Consider the following 24391-nt stretch of genomic DNA (forward strand, 5'->3'; position numbering starts at 1 on the left):
CAGTGAGACCACTCACTGGTCTTCTGTGGAGTCTACCCCGCCCTGAGACAGTGAGACCACTCACTGGTCTTCTGTGGAGTCTACCCTGCCCTGAGGCAGTGAGACCACTCACTGGTCTTCTGTGGAGTCTACCCCGCCCTGAGACAGTGAGACCACTCACTGGTCTTCTGTGGAGTCTACCCCGCCCTGAGACAGTGAGACCACTCACTGGTCTTCTGTGGAGTCTACCCCGCCCTGAGACAGTGAGACCACTCACTGGTCTTCTGTGGAGTCTACCCCGCCCTGAGACAGTGAGACCACTCACTGGTCTTCTGTGGAGTCTACCCCGCCCTGAGACAGTGAGACCACTCACTCAGTTCTGAGTAAGGACTGATGAATAAACTTGGCGTGGCAGTGAGCAACAGAGAACAGTGGAAGCAGCTTGTGTCACAGATCTCAAGGGCACTGGAATGATGATGATGATTAGCCTGTGCTGTTTACATCTTTGACTAATAAAGTATTAATTCAATCAATCAATCAATTGAAGAAAAAAAACTGATGGCTAAGAAAAGAATGGATTGTTGCAGTCCTAGGCCAGTTAGTAAGCCTTAACCTTTATGAATATCATCCCTTCTGTATTATCTGCATCTCATGATGAACAGCAGTTGTTAGTACTTGCTAAAATGCTTTCCAACATGAGAGATGTGATTGTGAGTGAAACCGTATTGAGAATTAATTCAAAAGCATACAGACACAAGAAAGCCGGCAGGCTTGTTTCCATTGTGTTTTTTTGGGGGAAAGGGGACAGGGACTCGGGGAATAACAATAATTCCATGTTCCAATTATTTTGAATATCGTGCACGACGATGGACCCCTCTTAAAACCTCTCAAATGAACCACCAGCAAACTGGAGTACAGCCTTTCAGGGGAGGTACAGGGGAGGTCTGAGCATCAAAATAACACAAAACCAACTATTCTAACCTATCCGGACTCGATAAATGAAAATACAAGTACTACCCTAACTCCTGCTCATCAAAACATGAGTAAACTGGGCTCCAAAAGAAAGAACCCTGGGGGCTCTGGAATTGAGCCCAAATGATTTGTTCATTGTTGTTGGGATCTACAGACCTCCTGCTAATGTTAGCGCTATAGATAAACTAGCACATCTACTCTCTCAGTACTCTAACACTGAGACTATTGTAATGTCTGATCTGAACCTGGTTGACTGGTGCCTCCAAATATCTTAAGGAGGTTAGTGGAAACCTCAACCCATCTCAATTGGTTACAGAACCCACCAGACCAAACCTGAAAAATAGTTCTAGATCCACGTTAATTGATCTGATTTTCTCAAATAAAAGTGATAAAAAAACTCTGAACTTGGTAGATCTGCTTTTAGCTTATGTGGCCCAAATACATGGAATGACCTGCAAAGAACATTCAAATTGACCACATTGGTACCCTTGAGTCGTTTTAAAACCTTGGTGAGCACACAGACCCCCACAATATGTATACAAAAATATATGTTTTTAGATCGTTTTGAAATTTGTCTTAGCTTTTTATTTGTAAACCTATGTAATTCACATTCACACATTCTGATGTATTGCAATGTTTTTCTATATGATATTGTATTACTTAATACGACACTGAAAATAAGTTTAATTATTCAGTGTAATTTCGAGAATAAACAAAACTTGAATGAATGAATACAAAACACAAGCAATGGATGTAGCCCACAACTTGTTATGCACCGGTTAACTTGATCCAGGCAGGTGGCTGGCGGATGGTGCTAATTGTGGTCATCATTGACCTCACACTTGCAGTGCACTGCTGAACAACACCCCCCTACTGCACCCCTCCTCCCCAATGGGCGCACACTGGACAGTGAGTCCCAAAATACTAAAGGGCGCGTTCGGAAATAACGCACTGAGCGCACTGTGCAATGCAAACTAATAGGCAAGGGCGCTCCCGGTGCGCATTTCCGATGCTACAGGCAGGGGAAAGCCCCTTCGCGGTGGCAGGCTTAGTCCATTCGGGCAGACAAGGATGTGAATTGCAGGTTCTCAATGTAAGAATGAATGAGAAAAAGTGAGGCTTGAGGTTGATACCAGTGGAAACAGTGTTTTCTTGGTTTAGAAAATCTCATTATTCATTTTAAATGCTGTGCTTTTGTTTGTTCTTTATGTGGCTATTTCTTGGTCCATTCTTGATTCTTCTTCTTGATTTATTAAATAGTAAAATCCTCTCCTCTCCTCTCCTCTTTCCAGTCGCTTTGGTACCCCTGAAGACCTGAAGAGGTTGATTGACACAGCCCACTCCCTGGGGATCACCGTTCTATTGGATGTGGTCCACAGCCACGCCTCCTGTAACACTGCTGACGGCCTCAATCAATTGGACGGGACGGACAGCTGTTTCTTCCACCCAGGAGCCAGAGGACTGCACACTCATTGGGGCTCCCGCCTCTTCAATTACAATAGGTGACACACACACACACACACACACACACACACACACACACACACACACACACACACACACACACACACACACACACACACATACTTTATATCTTTATTTGTGTGTCACATTTACCAAGACATTGGTGAACACAAACAATAGTAGATGACCTACCCAGGTGTGGTTAGAATATTCAAATATGTCTTCCCTGTGTATTTTTGGCTTCTCAAAAGGCCCAATCGAGACCCAGGTCAAAAGGTCCAATCAAAATGACAGTGATATAGTGACATCACAATATCAGTGATCCTAGTCCGGTTTCGCTCACTGCCGTTCACTTTTTGTATACAGGCGGACTAAAGCATCTAAGATGGCCGTCCAAACCGGACATGCATCACACTAAAACCAAGTAGATCCGGGTCGGCAGTCTAGCGTTGGCTCTTGCGTCCACCAGGTGGCAGTCAATCTGTTCTAAAACATCTAGTTTCTTTCTTTATTTTTCGAAATAATTTAAATATATATATATATATATATATATATATATATATATATATATATATATATATATATACATACACTATAATATATATATATATATATATATATATATATATATATATATATATATATATATACTATAATAATACTATAATTATTAAATGTCTGAATGTCTGAATGTGTGTCTGTGTGTCAGAAACACTGCCGTAGCTCCTCACTGCCTGCACCAATCACTCCCACTTTTCACACAGGCATTGACCATAATAATATGGAGGTCTTAACAAAGCCCTTTTTTTCAATTTAACAAATTATAGATTAATAATGAATTTATTAGTGAATAAAACATGCGAAAACGCACCCAGGGCGCAGTACCCCCCGCGACCACAGGGCGCAGTACCCCCCGCGGCCACCAGGCGGCAAGTATTTCACAACGGGTAAGGGCTAGTAAATACAATTGAAACAAAAAAGGCATATTTACTCGTGACCCATAAAAATGGGTCCCGACCCACTGTTTGGGAACCAGTACTTTAGGGCAGGCCACAGCATTGGTACATGTTTGGAGGTTGTTAAACCCCTTTATGGCCAATGACGTAATTGACGTAATGAAATCAATAAATCCCTTATGGCCAATGACGTAATGGACGTAATCGATTGATTCCCAATAATCGGGAGCTTATTGTCGCAAAATTTAGCATTTTTTTGCTAATTTGGCTAACGGCCGATGTAATCTTCCTAAAACCGGCCGAAAATCCGCGCGTGCACGGTCGATCACACACGCGCGTGATCGCGCATGCATCGCTGCGTAAAATGCGATGTTTTGGGCTTGATTAGAGCTTAATTTGACTTACTTATGAAAAATACGATGATAGCTTAGCATTCCGGACATCTGAGAGTGTAACACAGTAGCAAAGCTACTGCCGGATATTTTGATCCAAACCGGAAGTGGTCATCGTTCACTCGCTCTCTTTGGTCAGAATCGGCAAAATGGTGACGTTACCGCCACCATCAGGACTGATTGTCCCAATACTATAGTCTTGCCCCGTCAAAATGAGATATAGTGTGTATATCGCGGATTTTTCTATTGGCATTAAAATGACAAATTAAACATTTGAAAAATGCTGGCTGAAGGCACATTAATTAGTTAATTAGGTATAGCAATAAGAGGGTTAATACAAATTTTAATTATTTTCTAAAGAATAATACGTACGTGTATGCATGTGTGGTGTACTATATGCAGATATGATGGTTACTCTCTCGGATATGTAAAGCACTGATGCATTGCACATACAGTATGGAGCTATCCTGGCCAACAGAGTGTAGCAACGCCGCTCTGGTATAATGGAGGCTTGTGTTCATTCATTTAGTGCCAGTTTTCATTAAATTAATTGCTGTTCTGTGTGTGTGTGTGTGTGTGTGTGCGTGTGCGTGTGCGCGCGTGTGTGTGTGTGTTATTTTGGGTCTCAAATGGCTTTTTGTTGGGACCAATTATGGGTGATCCTCGTGGGAGCAGACTGACCTCTTCAGATGTCTGCTTATATTGTATCGATTCCCTCTTTCAACCTCTTTCATCTGTGGTTGATGTTGCGTTTGCGTGCGTGTGTGCACGTTATAGAGACACAGGGAGTGCGTGTGTGTGTGTGTGTGTGTGTGTGTGTGTGTGTGTGTGTGTGTGTGTGTGTGTGTGTGTGCGTGTGCGTGTGCATGCGTGCGTGCGTTATAGAGCGATAGAGGGGCGCGTGCGTGTGTTGGAAACAAGGCTGTCTCATTTACACAATTCTCCTCACCCTGTGGAGAGAGGGTCACCCACACTTTCAATTATCATCTCTATCTTCCCTTCTCTGTTTTCCCTCTCACCTCCTCCCTTGCCATTCTCATTCTCTCTCTCATTTGTCTCCTTCTCCCCTTCCCACAATCCTCTCCTCCTTTGCATCCTATCCTCACCTTATATATTCCGCCGCCTTCCTTATCTGTCGTTCTGTCCATCGATTTGTGTCTGTTGAATCTTTAGATCTTTCTCTCTATGACTGCTTTCTGCCATCCTTATACAATTTACAATGTAGGCATTTAGCAGACGCTCTTAATCCAGAGCGACTTATAGTAAGCAAGAACAAAAACATGGTAATACATCAAATACATAAAAATAGTCATCATGAATAATACGTACGCTTAAGAACCTAACCTAATCCTTAAATCTCGTATCACTTAAACCTTCTGTACTTTGTAAACTAAAACTAATACTCTCTCACTTTTCTGTTTAATGCATGCATGGGTATAATAGGCTCTTTCTCGTGCGGTTTCTCGCCATCTCTTCATCCCTCTCCCTTTGTCTTTCATGTGTCTCTGTCTCTCTCTCATTGATTGAGCTCGGGGCTGACATCACACACAAGTTCAGTACGCAAATCCATCATTATCCCTCAATATTTCCACTTCCATCAAAATGCTGAATGAATATATGAACAATTACCAACTATTTTCCTTCACTATGCAGAGCACACGCTTCTTTCAGGAGGGGAGATGCTACACTGTGCTATAGCATTTAACCTACCATAAATCACTGCGCTCTGTGAAGATATCCGTATTGCCGTGAATGCTGTGTACAACATAAATCGCTGCTGTCGCGCTGAAATCTTGTATCTCCTTATTTCAACTTTTTTGTTATTTTCTTAAATGAATGCCCTACTACTTCATCATACAACGGCGTCACATAAAAGTAAAATAGCAGATATAGAAGCTTACAACATGCGTGATGCGTTGACGCGTTGCAACTTGCAAGCTTTTAGATCTGCTATTTTCACTCATCATCATTTGAGTGCCCTCGAGATCTGCGACACAAGCTGCTTTATAACGCAACATGTTTTGAACATACAAGGTTTCTCCCCGACAGTGACGAAATTCCCGTTCATACTCGTACATGTACCTGCTCTCGACTGTGGAGCATCTATCACAACTTTCTCTCTTCTTAAACTGTACAAGATAGGTCCTTAAAATTTGACATAAAAGCAGTTGTTTATCAATTTCACTATTTTACAATCAAATACACTATCAACTCCATTCATTTTAGTAAATTCATTGGCAACATCTCTGGTCTGTCTATGGTGACTGGTCCGTTAGAACGCAATTACCAGAATAGAATTCAAAGTAAGATATTGTATGTCACTTTAAATTACTTTTAGTACTACTTTAATTGTTCTTTGACACGGAGAAAAACGGGATGCACACGCAGATTATACACACCAACGGACCGACATGCGGAAACAATGGTCGGACATGCGGTCGAACATGAGCTGCTCCCATGAAATCAGCTATGAGGAGGTCCCTGATGACATCAATATTGGCCAGCAACTCTCACCTCAAACCTCAAACCCTTAGATCTCCATATATGGAGCTGGCCTGTTCTGACATTCCATATGTTGATCCTTCCCCATCCATCCTTCCTCTTTGATGTCTCCCTTTTGACTGATACCTGTCCATTTAAACTCTAGACTAATAATAATAATTTAGGCCTGGTCCGTGGCTCAGCAGTCCAGGCACCTTGGCTGGTAATCCAGTCTGGCAGTGTGCCGCGGGTTCGACTCCCGATCCCGACGGCCTTTACTGCATGTCACCCCCCCATCTCTCCCTACTTCCTGTCAGCCTACTGTCTATCCCTCCATAAAAAAATATAAAATAAAGGCGAAAGCCACAAAAAACATTTAAAAATAATAATAATAATTTATAATAATGACATGATATATTTATATATGGCCTATACATATGTCGCTTATACTATATTCAGTAACCATAGTTCAGAAAGAAAGAAAAGTTAAGTTTAACTGCTTTAAAAGTTTTGTTTCATTACATTCCCAAGGAAATTGGAAGTACTTTCATGTCGTATATAAAGCTCCAGAAAATGGTTTCACAGTCGTCTGAATCAAAATGTGATTGTGCTTAAAGACGGTGTCACAGGATAACCACACCTAAATCCTCCTGTCCTCTAGACGGTTTCAACAGTCTGCTGTTGCTAGGAAATGCATTTATGCAATACCTTTCTGACCACTCAAAGTGCTTTAGGGTGTATGTCTCACAATCACCTGTCTCGATCTCTTGCCGTCTCTTCCCCTCTGTATTTCCTCATGTCTCTCTTTCTCTCTATCTAAGCCATTAGATGAGCTGAGGGATTTGCAACCTTCAGTAAGTGGATGATCTACACAAGTTGCAGCGATAGGCCCTAGAAGACAATGAGAGCTCCAAACCTTCCTGGTCTCTTCTGTCTCCCTGTCTGTGATCCCACCTCCTGTGGCATTCGCATCTCAATTTACAAAGCCATTTCCATCCATCATTGTAGCTTTGCTCTATAATGACCATAAGAGTATCTGGGCTTTGGTGGGGCTTTCTGAACTGCCTTGGCGTTGTGAATAGCAACTCAACGATTGTGCTATTCTGAACAGCTGCCATCTGGACCCTTGCTCTTCTCCAGGGTGCATATTGTAAGTCAGGCTCATTGGACAAAGTATTTTGTGCAGTAATTAATGACATTTGTGTGTATTTGTGTGTGTGCAGTAAATGCCTTGTTGTTGTGAATGTGCGCTTGTGTGTGTTTGCTTTAGTATTAGTCCTCATTATAGTCCTGCAAGCTCGGCCACGGCCAGCACATTATCATAACAAGAAGAGGAAACATAATATTCATTATATTAGAGGTTAAAAGTTGAGTATTTCTGCCTATGTGGCATTTTTCCGCTCATCTCGGCTGCATGCTGAAATGACTTTCCAGTGCACTTGGAGTTTTGCTTTGTTTTTTTGTTTTCTGAGAAGTTGTAAGGCAAACTGTCTACGTAGTTTGTAGTCCCTCTAAAGCTTTCCCGTCGAGATAAGGTGGCGCTTGTTTTGTTCCTTGACACGGAGCTGTATCAAACGGTAATTGCATTGTTTCGCCGAGCTGCCTTAAAAGCGGCTGCTTTGTTTCATAATGTTTTACAGGCGAGCAGAAAGAGCAAATCAAACGGCACTGGGCAGTAGCTGCTTGTTCAGCAACAACGGCAAAACACATTCTGCCTTTCCAAAGTTCTGCTTCTAGACTGCAATTAGGGAGACTTTAATCACTTGTGACTGGGTGGGGGTACACGTGCACGCATTGGCATACATTTCTAATTAGATGAGCCAGTCACACTGTATTTTTGTGTTTGATGTCTGTGTGACCGGGTGCGTAGCGTTAGTCCACTGTCCCAATAATCCGACATTACTAACCCACTATCCCTAACCATAACCGCTCGCGGAAGCCATGGGTGAGTCTTAACTGGCCATGTATGTCGGACTAACAGGACGCCAGACTTGTGTGTGTGCGTGCGTGCGTGCGCGTGCGTGCGTGCGTGCGAGCGAGCGAGGAAAGAAGAGACTAGAAGAGAGAGAGAGTAAGGAGAGAGAGATATATTGAGAGAGAGACTGAGGGCCCTATTTTGCCAGTACCAGGTCTTATGACTTAACTTAAGACCTGGAGGCGTGGCCAATGCTGTTTGGCCACTCACAATAGTGAAACAGCATTGGCCACACCTCCAGATCTTCAGTCAAGTCAAAGACCTGGTACTTAATGCTGCGTTCACATGGGATCAGGCAGATGGCAAAGCGGAGGTCATTTTAGTGGACGGGAGCAGGACGGTAAACGGGACAGGACAGGACGGCACGGCAGCCAGGCGGTAGCGGCAGACACCATTGCCGTTCAGTGTTAAAATATTTTATCTTTTCACTGTTCAGTGCTGTCCAGCCGCTGGTGCTGTTTTCCGTCTACCGCTTGCCTGATCCCATGTGAATGCAGCATTAGACGTGGGCCTTGCCTGATCCCATGTGAATGCAGCATTAGACGTGGGCCTTGCCTGATCCCATGTGAATGCAGCATTAGACGTGGGCCTTGCCTGATCCCATGTGAATGCAGCATTAGACGTGATGCCTGATCCCATGTGAATGCAGCATTAGACGTGATGCCTGATCCCATGTGAATGCAGCATTAGACGTGATGCCTGATCCCATGTGAATGCAGCATTAGACGTGATGCCTGATCCCATGTGAATGCAGCATTAGACGTGATGCCTGATCCCATGTGAATGCAGCATTAGACGTGATGCCTGATCCCATGTGAATGCAGCATTAGACGTGATGCCTGATCCCATGTGAATGCAGCATTAGACGTGATGCCTGATCCCATGTGAATGCAGCATTAGACGTGGGCCTTGCCTGATCCCATGTGAATGCAGCATTAGACGTGATGCCTGATCCCATGTGAATGCAGCATTAGACGTGATGCCTGATCCCATGTGAATGCAGCATTAGACGTGATGCCTGATCCCATGTGAATGCAGCATTAGACGTGGGCCTTGCCTGATCCCATGTGAATGCAGCATTAGACGTGGGCCTTGCCTGATCCCATGTGAATGCAGCATTAGACGTGGGCCTTGCCTGATCCCATGTGAATGCAGCATTAGACGTGGGCCAAAATAGGGCCCTGAGATAGAATGACAGAGACAGAGAAATGGAGTCATATTGTGAATGTGGAAAGTGAAGAGCTATGTCATAAAAGTTCAAGTTCCAAAAGGCCCTCTTGGATCATTACAGTTACAGACCTTCCGGCAGCATTGTGCTAAATAATTGGACTGATGTAGAAGTTCCTCTACTAGGTGGTTGCTTATCATCTGCCTTTGACCATGCAACTTAGAACTACTTGCCAAAACATATTAATAATATAATAATAATTGGCCCCAGGGCTATTCACATTCTTGTAGGCCATTGTGGTCTCATGCCTTATGCATAACGTACCACACAGACCCTACGCACATGCTTGCATGTCATACATACAGTAATGCGCTCGCAAACATAATCGCCTGCCCTATGCAGATGCAATTGTTTGTGTAAAGGTACACATGTTCGTACCGCACTGTTTTGGTACTGGGCATTCGGTTCAGTACAGCTGCGTAACAAACAATGGTGGAAATATATATATATATATATATATATATAATTTTTTTTACTGATTTGCATGCAGAACTTCAATTCCAAGTTCCCACACAAGCAAGCGTGCTTGTTTTCCCCAGGATAGTTGGGGGAGAGGAGTGCTAGTTTTGATTACCTCTAAATCACATGATAATAACTTAAGTGGGGTGCGTCAACAGTGTAGCCTTGAGGCTCGCAAGTAAATGAGCGGACCATGCACAGCACGCTGTACACACACACACACACACACACACACACACACACACACACACACACACACACACACACACACACACACACACACACACACAGGACACGACAAAGCATGTCGTTTCTCTGTGAAATACAACAGCAGAGACAGACAAGTAGCGATCGTAGTAGCGATCGGATCGGGTATACTGCTGGCAACAAGTCAAACATGTTTGCACATGTCAAACGCAGCAAATGTAAATATTACAGCTGACTTGTCCAAGCAAGGCATCTGTGCTCTGCTGTAGAACTCATGATGGATGGAGATCCAGAACTATCGAAAGCTGCAGGGACTGCCCAGCACATCACCCCTGAGCGGAACATGTTAAGCCATGTTCTGCAAACTTATTTATGACTTATTAAATCTTGCAAAGGGACTTAAGGTGGCAATGCTGTGACACTGTGCCATCTCCAGTTGTGGGTGTGAGATGTGCATTTTTGCTGAGAACCAGCAGGTTGGCATTGGCAACACTGCATCTAAACAGAAAGTTGAACATTATATACAGATTAGAATGTCTGCTAATGTATTATGTAAATTCACTTACTGTTATTAGAGTGGTACCTTTTTTTGTTACACCATTTGAGAGGAATGTGCAATGAAAAGGTTCAGTTCTTTAGGATGGGGACATTCAAATTGGGTTTTGGACGATGGTTCAAAACATTTGCATAAAAAGGTTTATATAGTGTATTCAGATTCAAGTACAATTGTACTTGCTGTAGGTGACCTTTTCTTAGAATGTGTAAAAGCTCTTATTTATAGTGTTCACTTTTAACATATTCTTTAAAGTGGGTCAATTTATTTCAGAAGCCCTCCCTCAAGTATGTTGTATTTCATGATTTGCTGATCATATTATGCAGACAAGCAGTCACAGTGAATGACGTTCAAGGATCCCAAACATTGATTAATGCCGGTATATGAAACAAATCTCATCTGTCCAGTTTCGCCACAAGTCTATCGTTAATGAGAGTGAATACAGTACATTCACAGTAAACATCTGTCTACCTGTCAGGTTGCAATCAGGCTCTGATGACTTGTCTGCATGTTGACCTTCCGTCAAGCTCCCTCTTCATGTGTTTAGTTGGTTCCTCTACACAAGCACACCTCCCTCCACCTGCCACTCAAAGTTGTGCATCAAAGTGCTTCCCAGCAGCACATAGCCGTTACAACTAGGACTTGTTGTCTTGAAGGCCCCTCTCACCAACAATATATTTATATTTTATTTATATTTGAGCGGAACTATCCGCACCTATGCACAGCTTTGTCTGTGTCTGTCTGTCTGTCTGTCTGTCTGTCTGTCTGTCTGTCTGTCTGTCTGTCTGTCTGTCTGTCTGTCTGTCTGTCTGTCTGTCTGTCTGTCTGTCTGTCCGTCCGTCCGTCCGTCCGTCCGTCCGTCCGTCCGTCCGTCCGTCCGTCCGTCCGTCCGTCCGTCCGTCCGTCCGTCCGTCCGTCCGTCCGTCCGTCCGTCCGTCCGTCCGTCCGTCCGAGCATGGAAGGTGCTCAGCTGATTGGCTGAGCACGGAATGTGATGTATGATGATGATAAGAGCGCTGCTCACTTCACACGAGTGTGATGTTTATAATTAAGAAAAACGTCAAACAACTGCGTTGTTGTCTTTAACCACTTTGTTTAATTTCATCCAAATCGTAAATGTAATCATTATGTGTAAATTGCACCCCCTGGCGCCTGTCAGAAGAACTCAAAGCTCCGGTCAATTCATTAACTGACTGGCATTGATCGCATGGCCAATACGCTGCTATGTGCTAACGTCACCTCCCCCCTCCTATATTGCACACTGCAATATAGGTACACTTTATTGATTCCTGGGGATCAATAAAGTGTTCATTGTACATTTATCATATCCTCACTCGTCGTTGTCTCCTCCCTCCCCTGCTTCACGATCTCCCTCACCTCCCTCCCCCCTGTCCCCCCGTCCGTCTGTCTGTGTCTTTGTCTGTCTGTCTGTCCTCTTTGTGATTCTGTCCTTCCACAGTCTTATTATAGCTGGGGTAGAGAACTCAGCCATGCACCGTCTCCTTTGCTTAGCAGCCGGGGGAATAGAGTGTAAAAGAGAGAGATGGGACCCTCAGAGTGGCAGTCTCAGGATATAGAGCTGTCTTCTCCCCTTATGCCCTCGTCCAATCCCTGCTCTCCCCTCCAGTATCTCCCTCACTAATAGAGAGATGCCTGTTTAATGAGGAGACAAGCACCTTCTCTTGGGTAACCGCAGACATCTCTGTTCTCTCTATTCATATAATAAAGCCAGCAGGAGCAGGGATCTAAAGCCTAGTTTGTAGCTCTGAAGCCATTTAGGTGCATTGTTTATGTGTGTATTTCAGGCCTACACAGCAAACGTCTTTATTACATGGTCACATTGGTGTGTTTAGTTGGAGAGTTAGATAAAGCAAGAGAGAGAGAGAGAGGATAGGAGAGAAACAGAGTTAAGGAGTCGTATTCCTTGAGGGTGTGCACCTGTCCGTCTGCCCAACGATGCATTCCCTCTCTCCGCATTGAACCTGGCAAACTTTTTGTGCAATGCTGCGATGATGACATCCTGAAGGTCTAGGCGGTCAGAGTGAGCCAAAACGTGGTTGCTGACTCATGCCGTCGGTTACGTGTTCCCACGTAGGCGTTCACGTGGTATCACCCCTCCACTCTGACAGGTTCCTGCCTCTCCCCGCGTATCACCCCTCCACTCTGACAGGTTCCTGCCTCTCCCAGCGTATCACCCCTCCACTCTGACAGGTTCCTGCCTCTCCCCGCGTATCACCCCTCCACTCTGACAGGTTCCTGCCTCTCCCCGCGTATCACCCCTCCACTCTGACAGGTTCCTGCCTCTCCCCGCGTATCACCCCTCCACTCTGACAGGTTCCTGCCTCTCCCAGCGTATCACCCCTCCACTCTGACAGGTTCCTGCCTCTCCCCGCGTATCACCCCTCCACTCTGACAGGTTTCTGCCTCTCCCCGCGTATCACCCCTCCACTCTGACAGGTTCCTGCCTCTCCCCGCGTATCACCCCTCCACTCTGACAGGTTCCTGCCTCTCCCCGCGTATCACCCCTCCACTCTGACAGGTTCCTGCCTCTCCCCACGTATCACCCCTCCACTCTGACAGGTTCCTGCCTCTCCCTGCGTATCACCCCTCCACTCTGACAGGTTCCTGCCTCTCCCCGCGTATCACCCCTCCACTCTGACAGGTTCCTGCCTCTCCCTGCGTATCACCCCTCCACTCTGACAGGTTCCTGCCTCTCCCCGCTGCCCTTTATGAGTACAGCCATAACCTCTATGTCTATATATATAGTCGCTGTCTGGCAGAAATGAGCTAACTCCATTTATCAGTTTAAGTCGGAATACCAACTTTGATAAGGCAGTGTTGTTTTAAAAATATAAGGTTTTCTTCATTCCTTTCCTGAAACATTTTTTTTTCTCGCACGCACGCACGCACGCACGCACGCACGCACGCACGCACGCACGCACGCACACACTGTATAGTAAGTACAGTCTCTCAGCTTACGCATGACGCAAATGAAGACGGAACGTTTGTTTTCACAGCGAGACTGCAAGTACTCATTGTGTGTGAGCTGTTTACATGCCGGGCTTGCATCCATGCGGACGCCAGCTCATAACTCTTTTAACTTCCAGTTGGGTTGTTAGCATGCTATGTCCTTCTGTGTGTCTGCCATGGCCCCCACCCCCGTCTGCACTGTTGTGTTATTAATGAAAGATAATAGGCTAGAAGAGGGGACGTGTACAGCTCAGCCCATTAGGCTCACAGCCATTCATCCCTGCCTCACTTAACTGACTTTAATTGAATCCCAACAGGCACAAAGAATCCTATGAAGTCGGCTGCGCGTGTGTGTGTGAGAGAGAGAGAGAGAGAGAGAGAGAGAGAGAGAGAGAGAGAGAGAGAGAGAGAGAGAGAGAGAGAGAGAGAGAGAGAGAGAGAGAGAGAGAGAGAGAGAGAGAGAGAGAGAGAGAGAGAGAGAGAGAGAGAGAGAGAGAGAGAGAGAGAGAGAGAGAGAGAGCGAGAGCGCGCCTGGGTGTATTTTAGCAAAGAGAGAGTGAAAGAAGCAAACAAAAAGAGCTTGCATGCAGTGTGCGCGTGCATGTATACAGTATAAAAAACGTCTCTGTGAATAGCTGTAATACACTAGCCTTCTCAGGCTGAGGGTTGTTTCCTTTAGGGCTCTCCTTCTGCACCATTATGGGCCTCATAATGGTTAATACCCATTCCAATAGCATTTCTATTTGCTCGCGGTTTGGCGCTGCTTGGTGCAGAATGCTGTTAAGTGGTTGCATAACCGCGCTCAGCACAGCCAAACGGAGCCGGTGAGAGGGCTTAATGACACAGGTACTAAATGATTGGTTTTTAGGCCTTGCGGTGGGAAAGCACTTAGAGTCAACACAAAAGTCTGCTCCAAATGCATGTCTGACTATTCACTACTGCTGTACAGTTGGAACAGAGACAACAATACGTTTTCAACTACAGTCATTGTTACCTGGTCTATATATTACTTATTTTAACCTTAATAAATGTTTTTTTGTAATCCTTTTCTTTATTGAATTAATACCATTCATGTCTTGTTGCATACCAAAATATCTTGAGTGCTAGGAGGAAACCTGCAGAATGTATTTTTCAGCTTTCCTTCCGTATAGACAAACGCTGTAATGATACAGAGCTACCAGTAAGAGTCAACACAAAAAAAGTGATTTTGATGGATAATGGCCATATTAAGCTTGACCATTTTCCGTTAATTTGCTTATTTTACACTGTTGCGCTCTGTGTGTCATAATACAGAAGTTGTATGCAGAGGTAGTGTATTATGTGTGTTGAGACTAATCTCTTTCCATCTGATGGATACGCTAATGTCCCATGAATACAGTTGGGTGCCACCAATATTGTCCCTTCATCATTCATCATTTGACCCATTTAGGCCTGACCTCAAAATTTAAAAAAATCCTTCTAAATCCTTCTAAATAAATATTTTCACGATTTTTCAAAAATAGCAGACCTACAAGCTCGTAGCGCGCCACTCGGTGGCGCGCTATGAGCTTGTAGATCTGCTATTTTTCAATAGCTAAATTATAACAATGATTAAAACACCAAAAGGGGTTCCCGCCCAAAATGGGTTAACTGTCCTTTTGCGCAGATCATGCAAACCTCAGCAAAAAGAAAAGGACAATATTGATGGCCTCCAACTGTACATGTCTCTTTCCTGCGGGCTACGGCTAGTAGGCCACACTTGTCATCATCCCAAAAACCCAGGTTTAGGAATATATACAAAAAATGAATAGTCGCCATGGTCTGCCACCTTTCAGATCTAGCTGTGCAAATCTAATCCTACATGCCGTCACTGTTAAGTGAGATCCGTAGCCTTCAGATCAAAGAGTTGCAATGAGAGAAGTATTTTAAGCCCCATTCATACAAGCTAGAGCTCCTATTTTCGCTGTGTGACACTGGCGTATGACAGGTCATAGATTCAGCATTAGAATGTTGCAGAGAATAAGTACAGAGTGTGGATTTGCCTTTTATGTCATGAGTGGCGTGGACTCAAAATGGTTGTGGAAAAGAGGTATATGACAATAAAGTCCATTAAAAGGGTCTGCCCCGTGGCACCAAAACCATATCCTCTCACTTTTGGGGGCTGCAGTGAATGTGTGTGAGTGCATGCTTTGGTGTGTGTGTATACTGTGTTTGTTTGATGGAGCATGGTGGGGGATTACAGTAGTGAATTGGATGGGAAGAACAGTAGTAAAAGAGCTCAGCTCAACTTAGTTCACTTCAGGTCAGCACAGTTTAGTTCAGGTCAGTCCAGTTTAGCTCAGTTCAGTCCAATTGACGCTGATCAGTGATTCTAAAACAATTTAATTTCAAGGACCCCCAGTTTTGCATTCCTCCATAACTCTTGAGTGTAATATTTCTGTAAAGTGAACCCAAATTGGTTCCACTCGTAGAGTTACAGACCCGATTACTGTCCATTTTGTTCTTAACTTACAAACATTTAGCTGGGGACCCCCTGAAACCCCCACAACGACCCCTGGGGGTCCCCGGACCCCACTTCATGAGCCGTTGACTTGAGTGGGTGGGTGGGTGCTATTGTCTTTGGAATGGATACAACATCATAAGCTCAGTTGAACAACAGCACCATCAACATCATACATAGACAAACAACAATATCACAATTGACTAGCATAAATGAAGCATTGCGTTAGTTCAGGCAGAAAACGGAAGTCAAGCATGCATAAACTGAAAGTCTATCAGAATTGTATTCACTCCGCTACATCATCATATCATAGTCAATCATATTCAAACAAGACACTAGGGCGTTCTTCATGAACTGACAGCTCACATTTCTTCTCTGCTGATCTTTCACCCATTGTCTCTGTAAACTCTCTGCGCCACTCCAACCTCCTCCAGCTGTTATATGTAGTATGTACATGTGTGTGTGTGTGTGTGTGTGTGTGTGTGTGTGTGTGTGTGTGTGTGTGTGTGTGTGTGTGTGTGTGTGTGTGTGTGTGTGTGTGTGTGTGTGTGTGTCTTTCCGTCTGTCTGTGAGCAGCTAATCGGCTGAACAGATGTTTTTATATTGCTCCTACAGATTTTGTCCAAACATCATGCAAATCGGTACACATTAGCTTTATCTATAGTCATGTGCTCAGGATCCGTCCGATCTTGCCGTGCTCTCAGCTGAATCCCTTGCATGTGGCAAAGATCCAGGATTATGCCCCTTGCCAACTACTGTATTCAGTCAGTGCAATGAATGGTTTTAAAATCTTTGACGTATGTAACTTGCGGACATTTCGCTTGCTTGAGCAATCAGTTGCTTGGACTCTATTTTTGTGACATTTCAGGCAAACTGAAATGGAAAAGAGCTGACATGGCGCTGTGGGAGACCGACAGGCATCCATCAATGGGTTCCCCCCCGACGTACTACCTCCAGCAGTGTCTCCACAGTTAGGAGATAGAGTAGTTGACACCAGCCAAAATACAGAGGCACAGTAGGTGGGGGAGTTTAACAAACTTCTATTTGATGGTATATAGTAGGAGCTAATCTTCTCTCATCTATACACTCACCGCATTGGACTGTGGACACTTTGTGGCTCGTTCTTTTTTTTTCTCCACGATTTTCCAACACATTTTTTCACCCAGTGTCAATTATCTAATCCTGGGAGCTACACTTCCTCTGCCAACCTGGGGGGATCGGGGCAGTGGACTGACCTCATACTTCCTTCTATGCTTGAGGACTCCAAGCTGCTTCTTTTCACCTGACAGGGGAGAGTTTCCCCGGCTGGACGTAACGTGTGGAAGGAACACGTTATTCTGACCAGTTCCTTTCTCCTCCATCAGGCACCCCGGCTGGCCAGGGGGAGGTAGTTTAGAGTCCAGGATTACTGCATGTTTTTGGTGAGGGTACCTACCCTAGGGGACACGGGGAGAACATGCAAACTCCACACAGAAAGGCCCTTTCGCCAACCCCACCTCGGGTATGGGCACTGATGACGCGGAGGAAAGAACACGCCTCCAACGCCCACAGCGTCCCTAGCGGGAATCAAACCCAGTACCTTCTAGCTGTGAGGCGACAGCACTACCGACTGTGCCACCGTGCCCCCGTGGCACGTTCTTGACCAGAGTTTGCACATTCACTGTATTATTATTATATTTAGGAAATGGCTGCTTAGTTGGACCTGAAAGTGCATGAGTTGAACCTGTACCTGAAAGTACACAAGCTGCCTGGGCTATCAACCCAGCCAGATTGACAACAGTCAAAGGCTGTTTACCTCATTGTAAAGGAGCTACTTAGTGAACAACACAGCCAAGGGCTGTTTAGCTCAGTGTAAAAGAGCTGCTTACAGAGAACACTAGATTTCAGTGGTTCAGCCTTTTCTGGTCCAGGGCCCACTTGATTGCGGCCCACCCATCTGACTACTTGACACGGCGGCCTATCAGCTGCCGTGTCAAGTGGTCAGATGGGTGGGCCGCGTGCGTTTACATTTACAGAGCATGGTTATTTTAATGATCAATCGATTGTGTTCCGGTTTGGATCAATGGAACTAACGTAGTTAAAGTTCATATTCATTGGTATCACAATGAAAATGTTTAAACGGTTTAAAGAAAAAAATAGCATGACGTTTTTGCATTACTTTTTACATATTGTTATATTATCAGTTATATTAGTGTTTTGCTATTTATTTGGGGGACCATAAGTTTGCAATATCCTCATGGCCCACCACTGGGCCCCGGCCCACAGCTTGGGAATTGCTGAAATAGAACATTTTGTTTCTGAATTGTAATTTTTAACATTTGTACCCTTTTTTTTGTTGTTTATTTGTTTGTGTTTTTGTCAGTTGGGAGGTGCTGCGCTTTTTGCTCTCTAACCTCCGCTTTTGGATGGACGAGTATCACTTTGACGGCTTCAGGTTTGACGGAGTCACCTCCATGCTGTACCAACACCACGGCATGGGTGAGCATACAGTACCATCACCACTCACCACATCCCTGGCATACAGTACCATTCTTCTACCATCTTGTGTTTCACTGCGTTTCCGTCCAGTGGTGGACAAAGTACTCAACCCCACTACTTGAGTCAAAGCATAGATACTCCTGTTCAAATATTACTCAACTGCAAATGAAAGTTGCACTGTCAAATTGATCATTTATTTAAAGGAGTACTAGTAGTTAAATACTTAAATATTCCAAAGTGCATGCTTTAAAAAAATACTACTGCAGTATTAAAAAGTACAAATTATATAGTATATATATCTTTTAATATCAGTGCATTGCTGTATTAAAATGAAGGCCTTTTCAAATAGTTTCAAAGATATTCCAGTATTTAAAAAAAAGATTTCAATAATAGTGAAAATAGCAGACCTACAAGCTATTATGAGGAGGTTCTGCTATTTCCAGAATTTGAAATAGGGCATAACTGGAGTTTGATTGATTGAATACTTTATTAGTCTAAACATTTAAACAGCACAAAGATACAGTAAAGCATTTAGGCTAAAAGGATATCCCAAATTTAATAAAACTTAATTATCAGTCTGTTGAGCTGGTCGAGAAACATTGTGATGTCATAACAGCCAGCTCCATATATGGAGATCTAGGGGTTTGATGAGGTCAGATCACCATATATAATGGAATGAATTCTGTACTGGCCATATATGGAGCGTGTCTTGAGTGTACAGGCTTTGATGAGGTCAGATCAACATACTGTATGGAATGACTGACGGGAGATCCAGGTTTTCATATAAACTGTTATTTCATTATATTATTATATTTATTAATATTTATTATAGATTTGAAAGTCATTTATATCCAAAAATACGAAATACTCAACTAAAGTACAGACACTACGTACAGTACTCAAGTAAATGTACCTTTACTGTCACCACGGTTTCTATCACATGACAGCACATGTGCTGTTTCTATCACATGACATCACATGTGCTGTTTCTATCACATGACAGCACATGTGCTGTTTCTATCACATGACATCACATGTGCTGTTTCTATCACATGACAGCACATGTGCTGTTTCTATCACATGGCATCACATGTGCTGTTTCTATCACATGGCATCACATGTGCTGTTTCTATCACATGACAGCACATGTGATAGAAACAGCACATGTGCTGTTTCTATCACATGGCATCACATGTGCTGTTTCTATCACATGGCATCACATGTGCTGTTTCTATCACATGACAGCACATGTGCTGTTTCTATCACATGGCATCACATGTGCTGTTTCTATCACATGACAGCACATGTGATAGAAACAGCACATGTGCTGTTTCTATCACATGGCATCACATGTGCTGTTTCTATCACATGGCATCACATGTGCTGTTTCTATCACATGACAGCACATGTGCTGTTTCTATCACATGGCATCACATGTGCTGTTTCTATCACATGACAGCACATGTGCTGTTTCTATCACATGGCATCACATGTGCTGTTTCTATCACATGGCATCACATGTGCTGTTTCTATCACATGGCATCACATGTGCTGTTTCTATCACATGGCATCACATGTGCTGTTTCTATCACATGACAGCACATGTGCACATGTGTCCCAGCATGTGTTTTATGTACCTTTACTGTCACCACTGTTTCTATCACATGACAGCACATGTGCTTGTGTCCCAGCATGTGTTTTATGTGTGGCTTGGAGACTTTTGTCTTTCATGTCTCCAAATACACTCCGTGCTGACTTAAAGTATAGGCAGTTTATGTTCGTTCATTTTGATCAAACACTAACCAGATACCTTGGGGGTAGCAGGTCACGGAGTCCACATAGACTTCACACCGGCAGCGACTAATGAGTACAGATGACAGAGAGACAGCAAGGGAAAAGAGATGTGAGAAAGAGAGTCTTGGTGCTAAATAAGTGACCTACAGTAGAGTGGATATACAGTAGGAGTGGATATAGGAGTATAGGAGTTATGATACGATTATATTATATACATATATATATATTATGTTTTTATACTCTGTGTAAACAGGTTGTTGTTTTTTTGCTTGTGCCGTACTTTCTTTTTTTCTTTAGCTACAATTACAGTTTGTAATTGAGGCATTTAGCAGATTCTCTTATCTAGAGTGACTTACAGCAAAAGCTGGAGTTAAGTTCTTCCATACGATATTTTATTTGCCATTGGCTGTGGGATAAGTCTGAACCCGATACTGAATTGATCTGCCTCCTCTCCTCCTCCGTGCTCCATCCTCCGGCATGGCTGTGTTACGGAGAAATTGGTGACCTGCCGAATTGTGTGACCATCTTGTGGACTTCACTATCACTTCATTGTCCGCTTTTAATGAACAAAAGCAGTGATTTACGTTCGGTCATTATTGGCGTTATGTGAAGTCCACAAGATGATCACATGTTTCTGCAATTTCAAGAACACTGACATGCTGGAGGATGGAGGAGGCAAGGTGGCACTCATTTATGTTTGGGGATCTGGCTACTGACGCAATGCACACGGCTGCCATCTTGCCAGCAAGATGCTAACTAGGTGCCACTTCCCATAGACAGCCCATTCATCCAAACAGAAAAAATAAATTAGAAAAATCTAATTGTATTAAATAATGTCAAATTCACCAACATTTCAGCTGTACAAAAAGCTTGAATTATCGTCTTTCTATCTGCAAAGTGTTTGTTTCATAAAAATCAACGGTAGACATGTTATGAGCTACTTCCTGTAAAGAAATTCCTTGCAGATGATTATTTTTCCAAGTGTGGAAGCACTCGTTGTCAGTACAGCAACCTCCTCCTGCCTGCTGCATTTGCAAATTCAAAACAGGTGGTACGCATGGGCTGTTGAGTGATAGTCAACGAGCACTTCCAAACTCCAGCACTTAGAAAAAAAATCATCTGCAAGGAATTTCTTGACAGGGAGTGGCTCATACCATGTCTACAGTGGATTGTTATTAAACAAACACATTGCAGATAGAAAGAGGATAACTCAAGTACAGCTGCAATGTTGGTGAGTTTGTTTTGCAAGTGCAACCAATGGTATTCTCTGACAAAGAGCCTCATTCAAGTGTGTTTACTGAATGTAAATTATTTATTACAAACGTTTCCACGAACATACAGTCATGGCTGTCTTTCTTTGTCTTTTCTGTATTATTGTTCTGTGTTATGGGTTTATGCAGAGGATTTTACAGTGTAGATTGGGGTCCTAGAGATAATGCATGTCCTTGAAATGAATGAGGTTGAGTATCATTGTACTACTGTACTGGACACCTGACAGTGCAGTTGTGCCTATTATTGCACCAATCCTTTATCCAACAGCATCCGACCGCTCCACTCCACCTGTGGCTAATAACGGGATACTGCTTCATGACATTTTAATTGGAGAAGGTCATGGTGAACTAGTAGGTTGTTGTTTGCATTCTCTTTAGTTTATGCTGTATTAATATCAGCTAAATACTGTACCACATACATTCTCTAATCTTTATCAAAATATTTTGTTTGGCCTTTGTTGTATAGAAGCTTGCCAGATCAGCATTCTTGATAAATAATAGGGCTAAAGGTACATTTAGTCAAACCATTTCTGTTTTCATCAATGGTATTCCCTGGGCAATGAAAGTGGTGCTGTGAGGATATTGTTCTTCGACTTCTCAAGTGCTTTCAACACTAGCCTGCAAACCAGATGCATATGCCAGTGCAAAAAAGAAGCCCGCTGCACATTTTATCTGTGGTTGTGATTGGATTGTGCTGCTCCCGAAGTTGTGGGGCACCAATCAGGAGTATGCAAATATGGGGTGGGTTTATCACCAGAGCGAGGCATAATACGCCTCTTGGAAATGCAGGTTCCACACAGAGATTCCAGACTAATATCTACACAGTGATATTAGTCTGGCCATGCCAGGCTGTTTCAACACCATACAGCTCCCCCTACTGGCCATGCCAGGCTGTTTCAACACCATACAGCTCCCCCTACTGGCCATGCCAGGCTGTTTCAACACCATACAGCTCCCCCTACTGGCCATGCCAGGCTGTTTCAACACCATACAGCTCCCCCTACTGGCCATGCCAGGCTGTTTCAACACCATACAGCTCCCCCTACTGGCCATGCCAGGCTGTTTCAACACCATACAGCTCCCCCTACTACATTTAGTCATTTACTTTTAGTCATAGTTTACTCATTTGAAATGTTTTAGTGCTAGTCTAGTTTTAGTCGACCAAATATCATATGATTTTAGTCGACTTAAATCTACAGTTGGTATTATTTCTTTGCAGCGCTTGATGGCGTTGTAATGCCTGATTTCGCTGTGACGCGTTGTGAGCTTGTAGATCTGCTATTTTCTGCATACAACCAATACCATGACTTGTCTTTTAGTTCTTGTCCACTATTCTCTGTCAGACATTTTAGTCTAGTTTTTATTTGTTGACGGAATTGTCAGTATAGTCAGTGAAAAAAATGTAGTTTTAGTCGACGAAATCAACACTGCTACAAATAGTATAAATGTTGACTCACAGCCTGGATCTACCTCACTGACGGACCACAATTTGTCAGGCTGAGGGACTGTACATCTGACACCGTGATCTGCAACATACTGTAGGAGTTCCACAGGGGGCTACTGTATGCTGGCCCCTCTTCTCTTCACCCTGTACACAGTAGATTGCACACACTGCTCTGAGATGTGCCACCTGCAGAAGTTCTCAGATGACACCGCCATTGTGGAGTGTACCGGGGGAGAGAGGAGGAGAGTACAGGAAACTAATTCTTGTCTCTGTCCCTCACTATATGTCCAGGTATGACATTTTCTGGTGGGTACAGTGATTACTTTGGGCCTGGGTCGAATGTGGACGAGGACTCCATTGTCTATCTGATGATAGCCAACCATACACTCCACGACCTCTACCCGGACTGCATCACCATTGCTGAGGTGAGCGCACGCACGCACGCACGCACGCACGCACGCACGCACGCACGCACGCACGCACGCACGCACGCACGCACGCACGCACGCACGCACGCACACACACACACACACACACACACACACACAGACACCAGGTCCAGGGTATTCAATTCATAATACATGAAAATAACACAATTCAAATAACCATTATAATAACATAATAACACATTTAAAGTCGTCTGGGAGTCATCAGATCGTTAAGTATTTCACACTACAGGAGTCTCTTTTTGAAATCGGCTGTCATTATATCTTTGTGGTTTTCACACTAAACGAGTGATTGCAGGCAAGGCATCACACACTGCAAGAGTTCACCAAGATGCGATCCAGTCAGACCTGATACATAGGTTACATTTGTTTTTATTCCAATTAATTTTGACATCACACGTACGCGCAGGCTCATGTGCGAGACCGACACAGGGCGCTTCTCTCTCACTCTCTTTCTCTCTCTAGACTCTCGCACACTGCGCACACACACACACACAGGAATACACAAGGCGAAACGTATGTGATAGCCTACGTGTGCTAGAGCGAGACAGGGCGCTAAATCTTGATTTTCATTAAATAATTCGCTGTCTATCTGCGTCTCTCTGTATTTGCGCGTGCGCACACGCACACGCACACGCACACACACACACACACACACACACACAGAGCGCACATGGTCAAATTGTTTCCATAATAACAGTTGGCTGCTGCGTACATTCCGACTGTTTTATCAACATATTCAAGTGAGATTCTATAGGTTTTATAGACTATATTTTATATATATATCGATACAGACAGACAGACAGACAGACTTTCTGTCTGTGAGCACCGCTTTTCTGTGCT

At 43.9% G+C, this 24391-nt stretch overlaps 1 protein-coding gene across 1 annotated transcript in view; it reads left to right on the top strand.

Annotated features, from left to right (window-relative positions):
- LOC306927690 (1,4-alpha-glucan-branching enzyme-like) overlaps positions 1–24391 on the top strand; it is a 158520-nt gene that overhangs the window by 84087 nt on the left and 50042 nt on the right. The window contains exons 7-9 of the mRNA XM_079507517.1: positions 2244–2453; positions 18478–18593; positions 23394–23527. Coding sequence (XP_079363643.1) covers positions 2244–2453; positions 18478–18593; positions 23394–23527 — 460 coding nt within the window. The remainder of the gene's footprint in view (positions 1–2243; positions 2454–18477; positions 18594–23393; positions 23528–24391) is intronic.

This window comes from Electrona antarctica, assembly GCF_951216825.1.
Source record: "Electrona antarctica genome assembly, chromosome: 8".
NCBI classification, from domain to species: domain Eukaryota; kingdom Metazoa; phylum Chordata; class Actinopteri; order Myctophiformes; family Myctophidae; genus Electrona; species Electrona antarctica.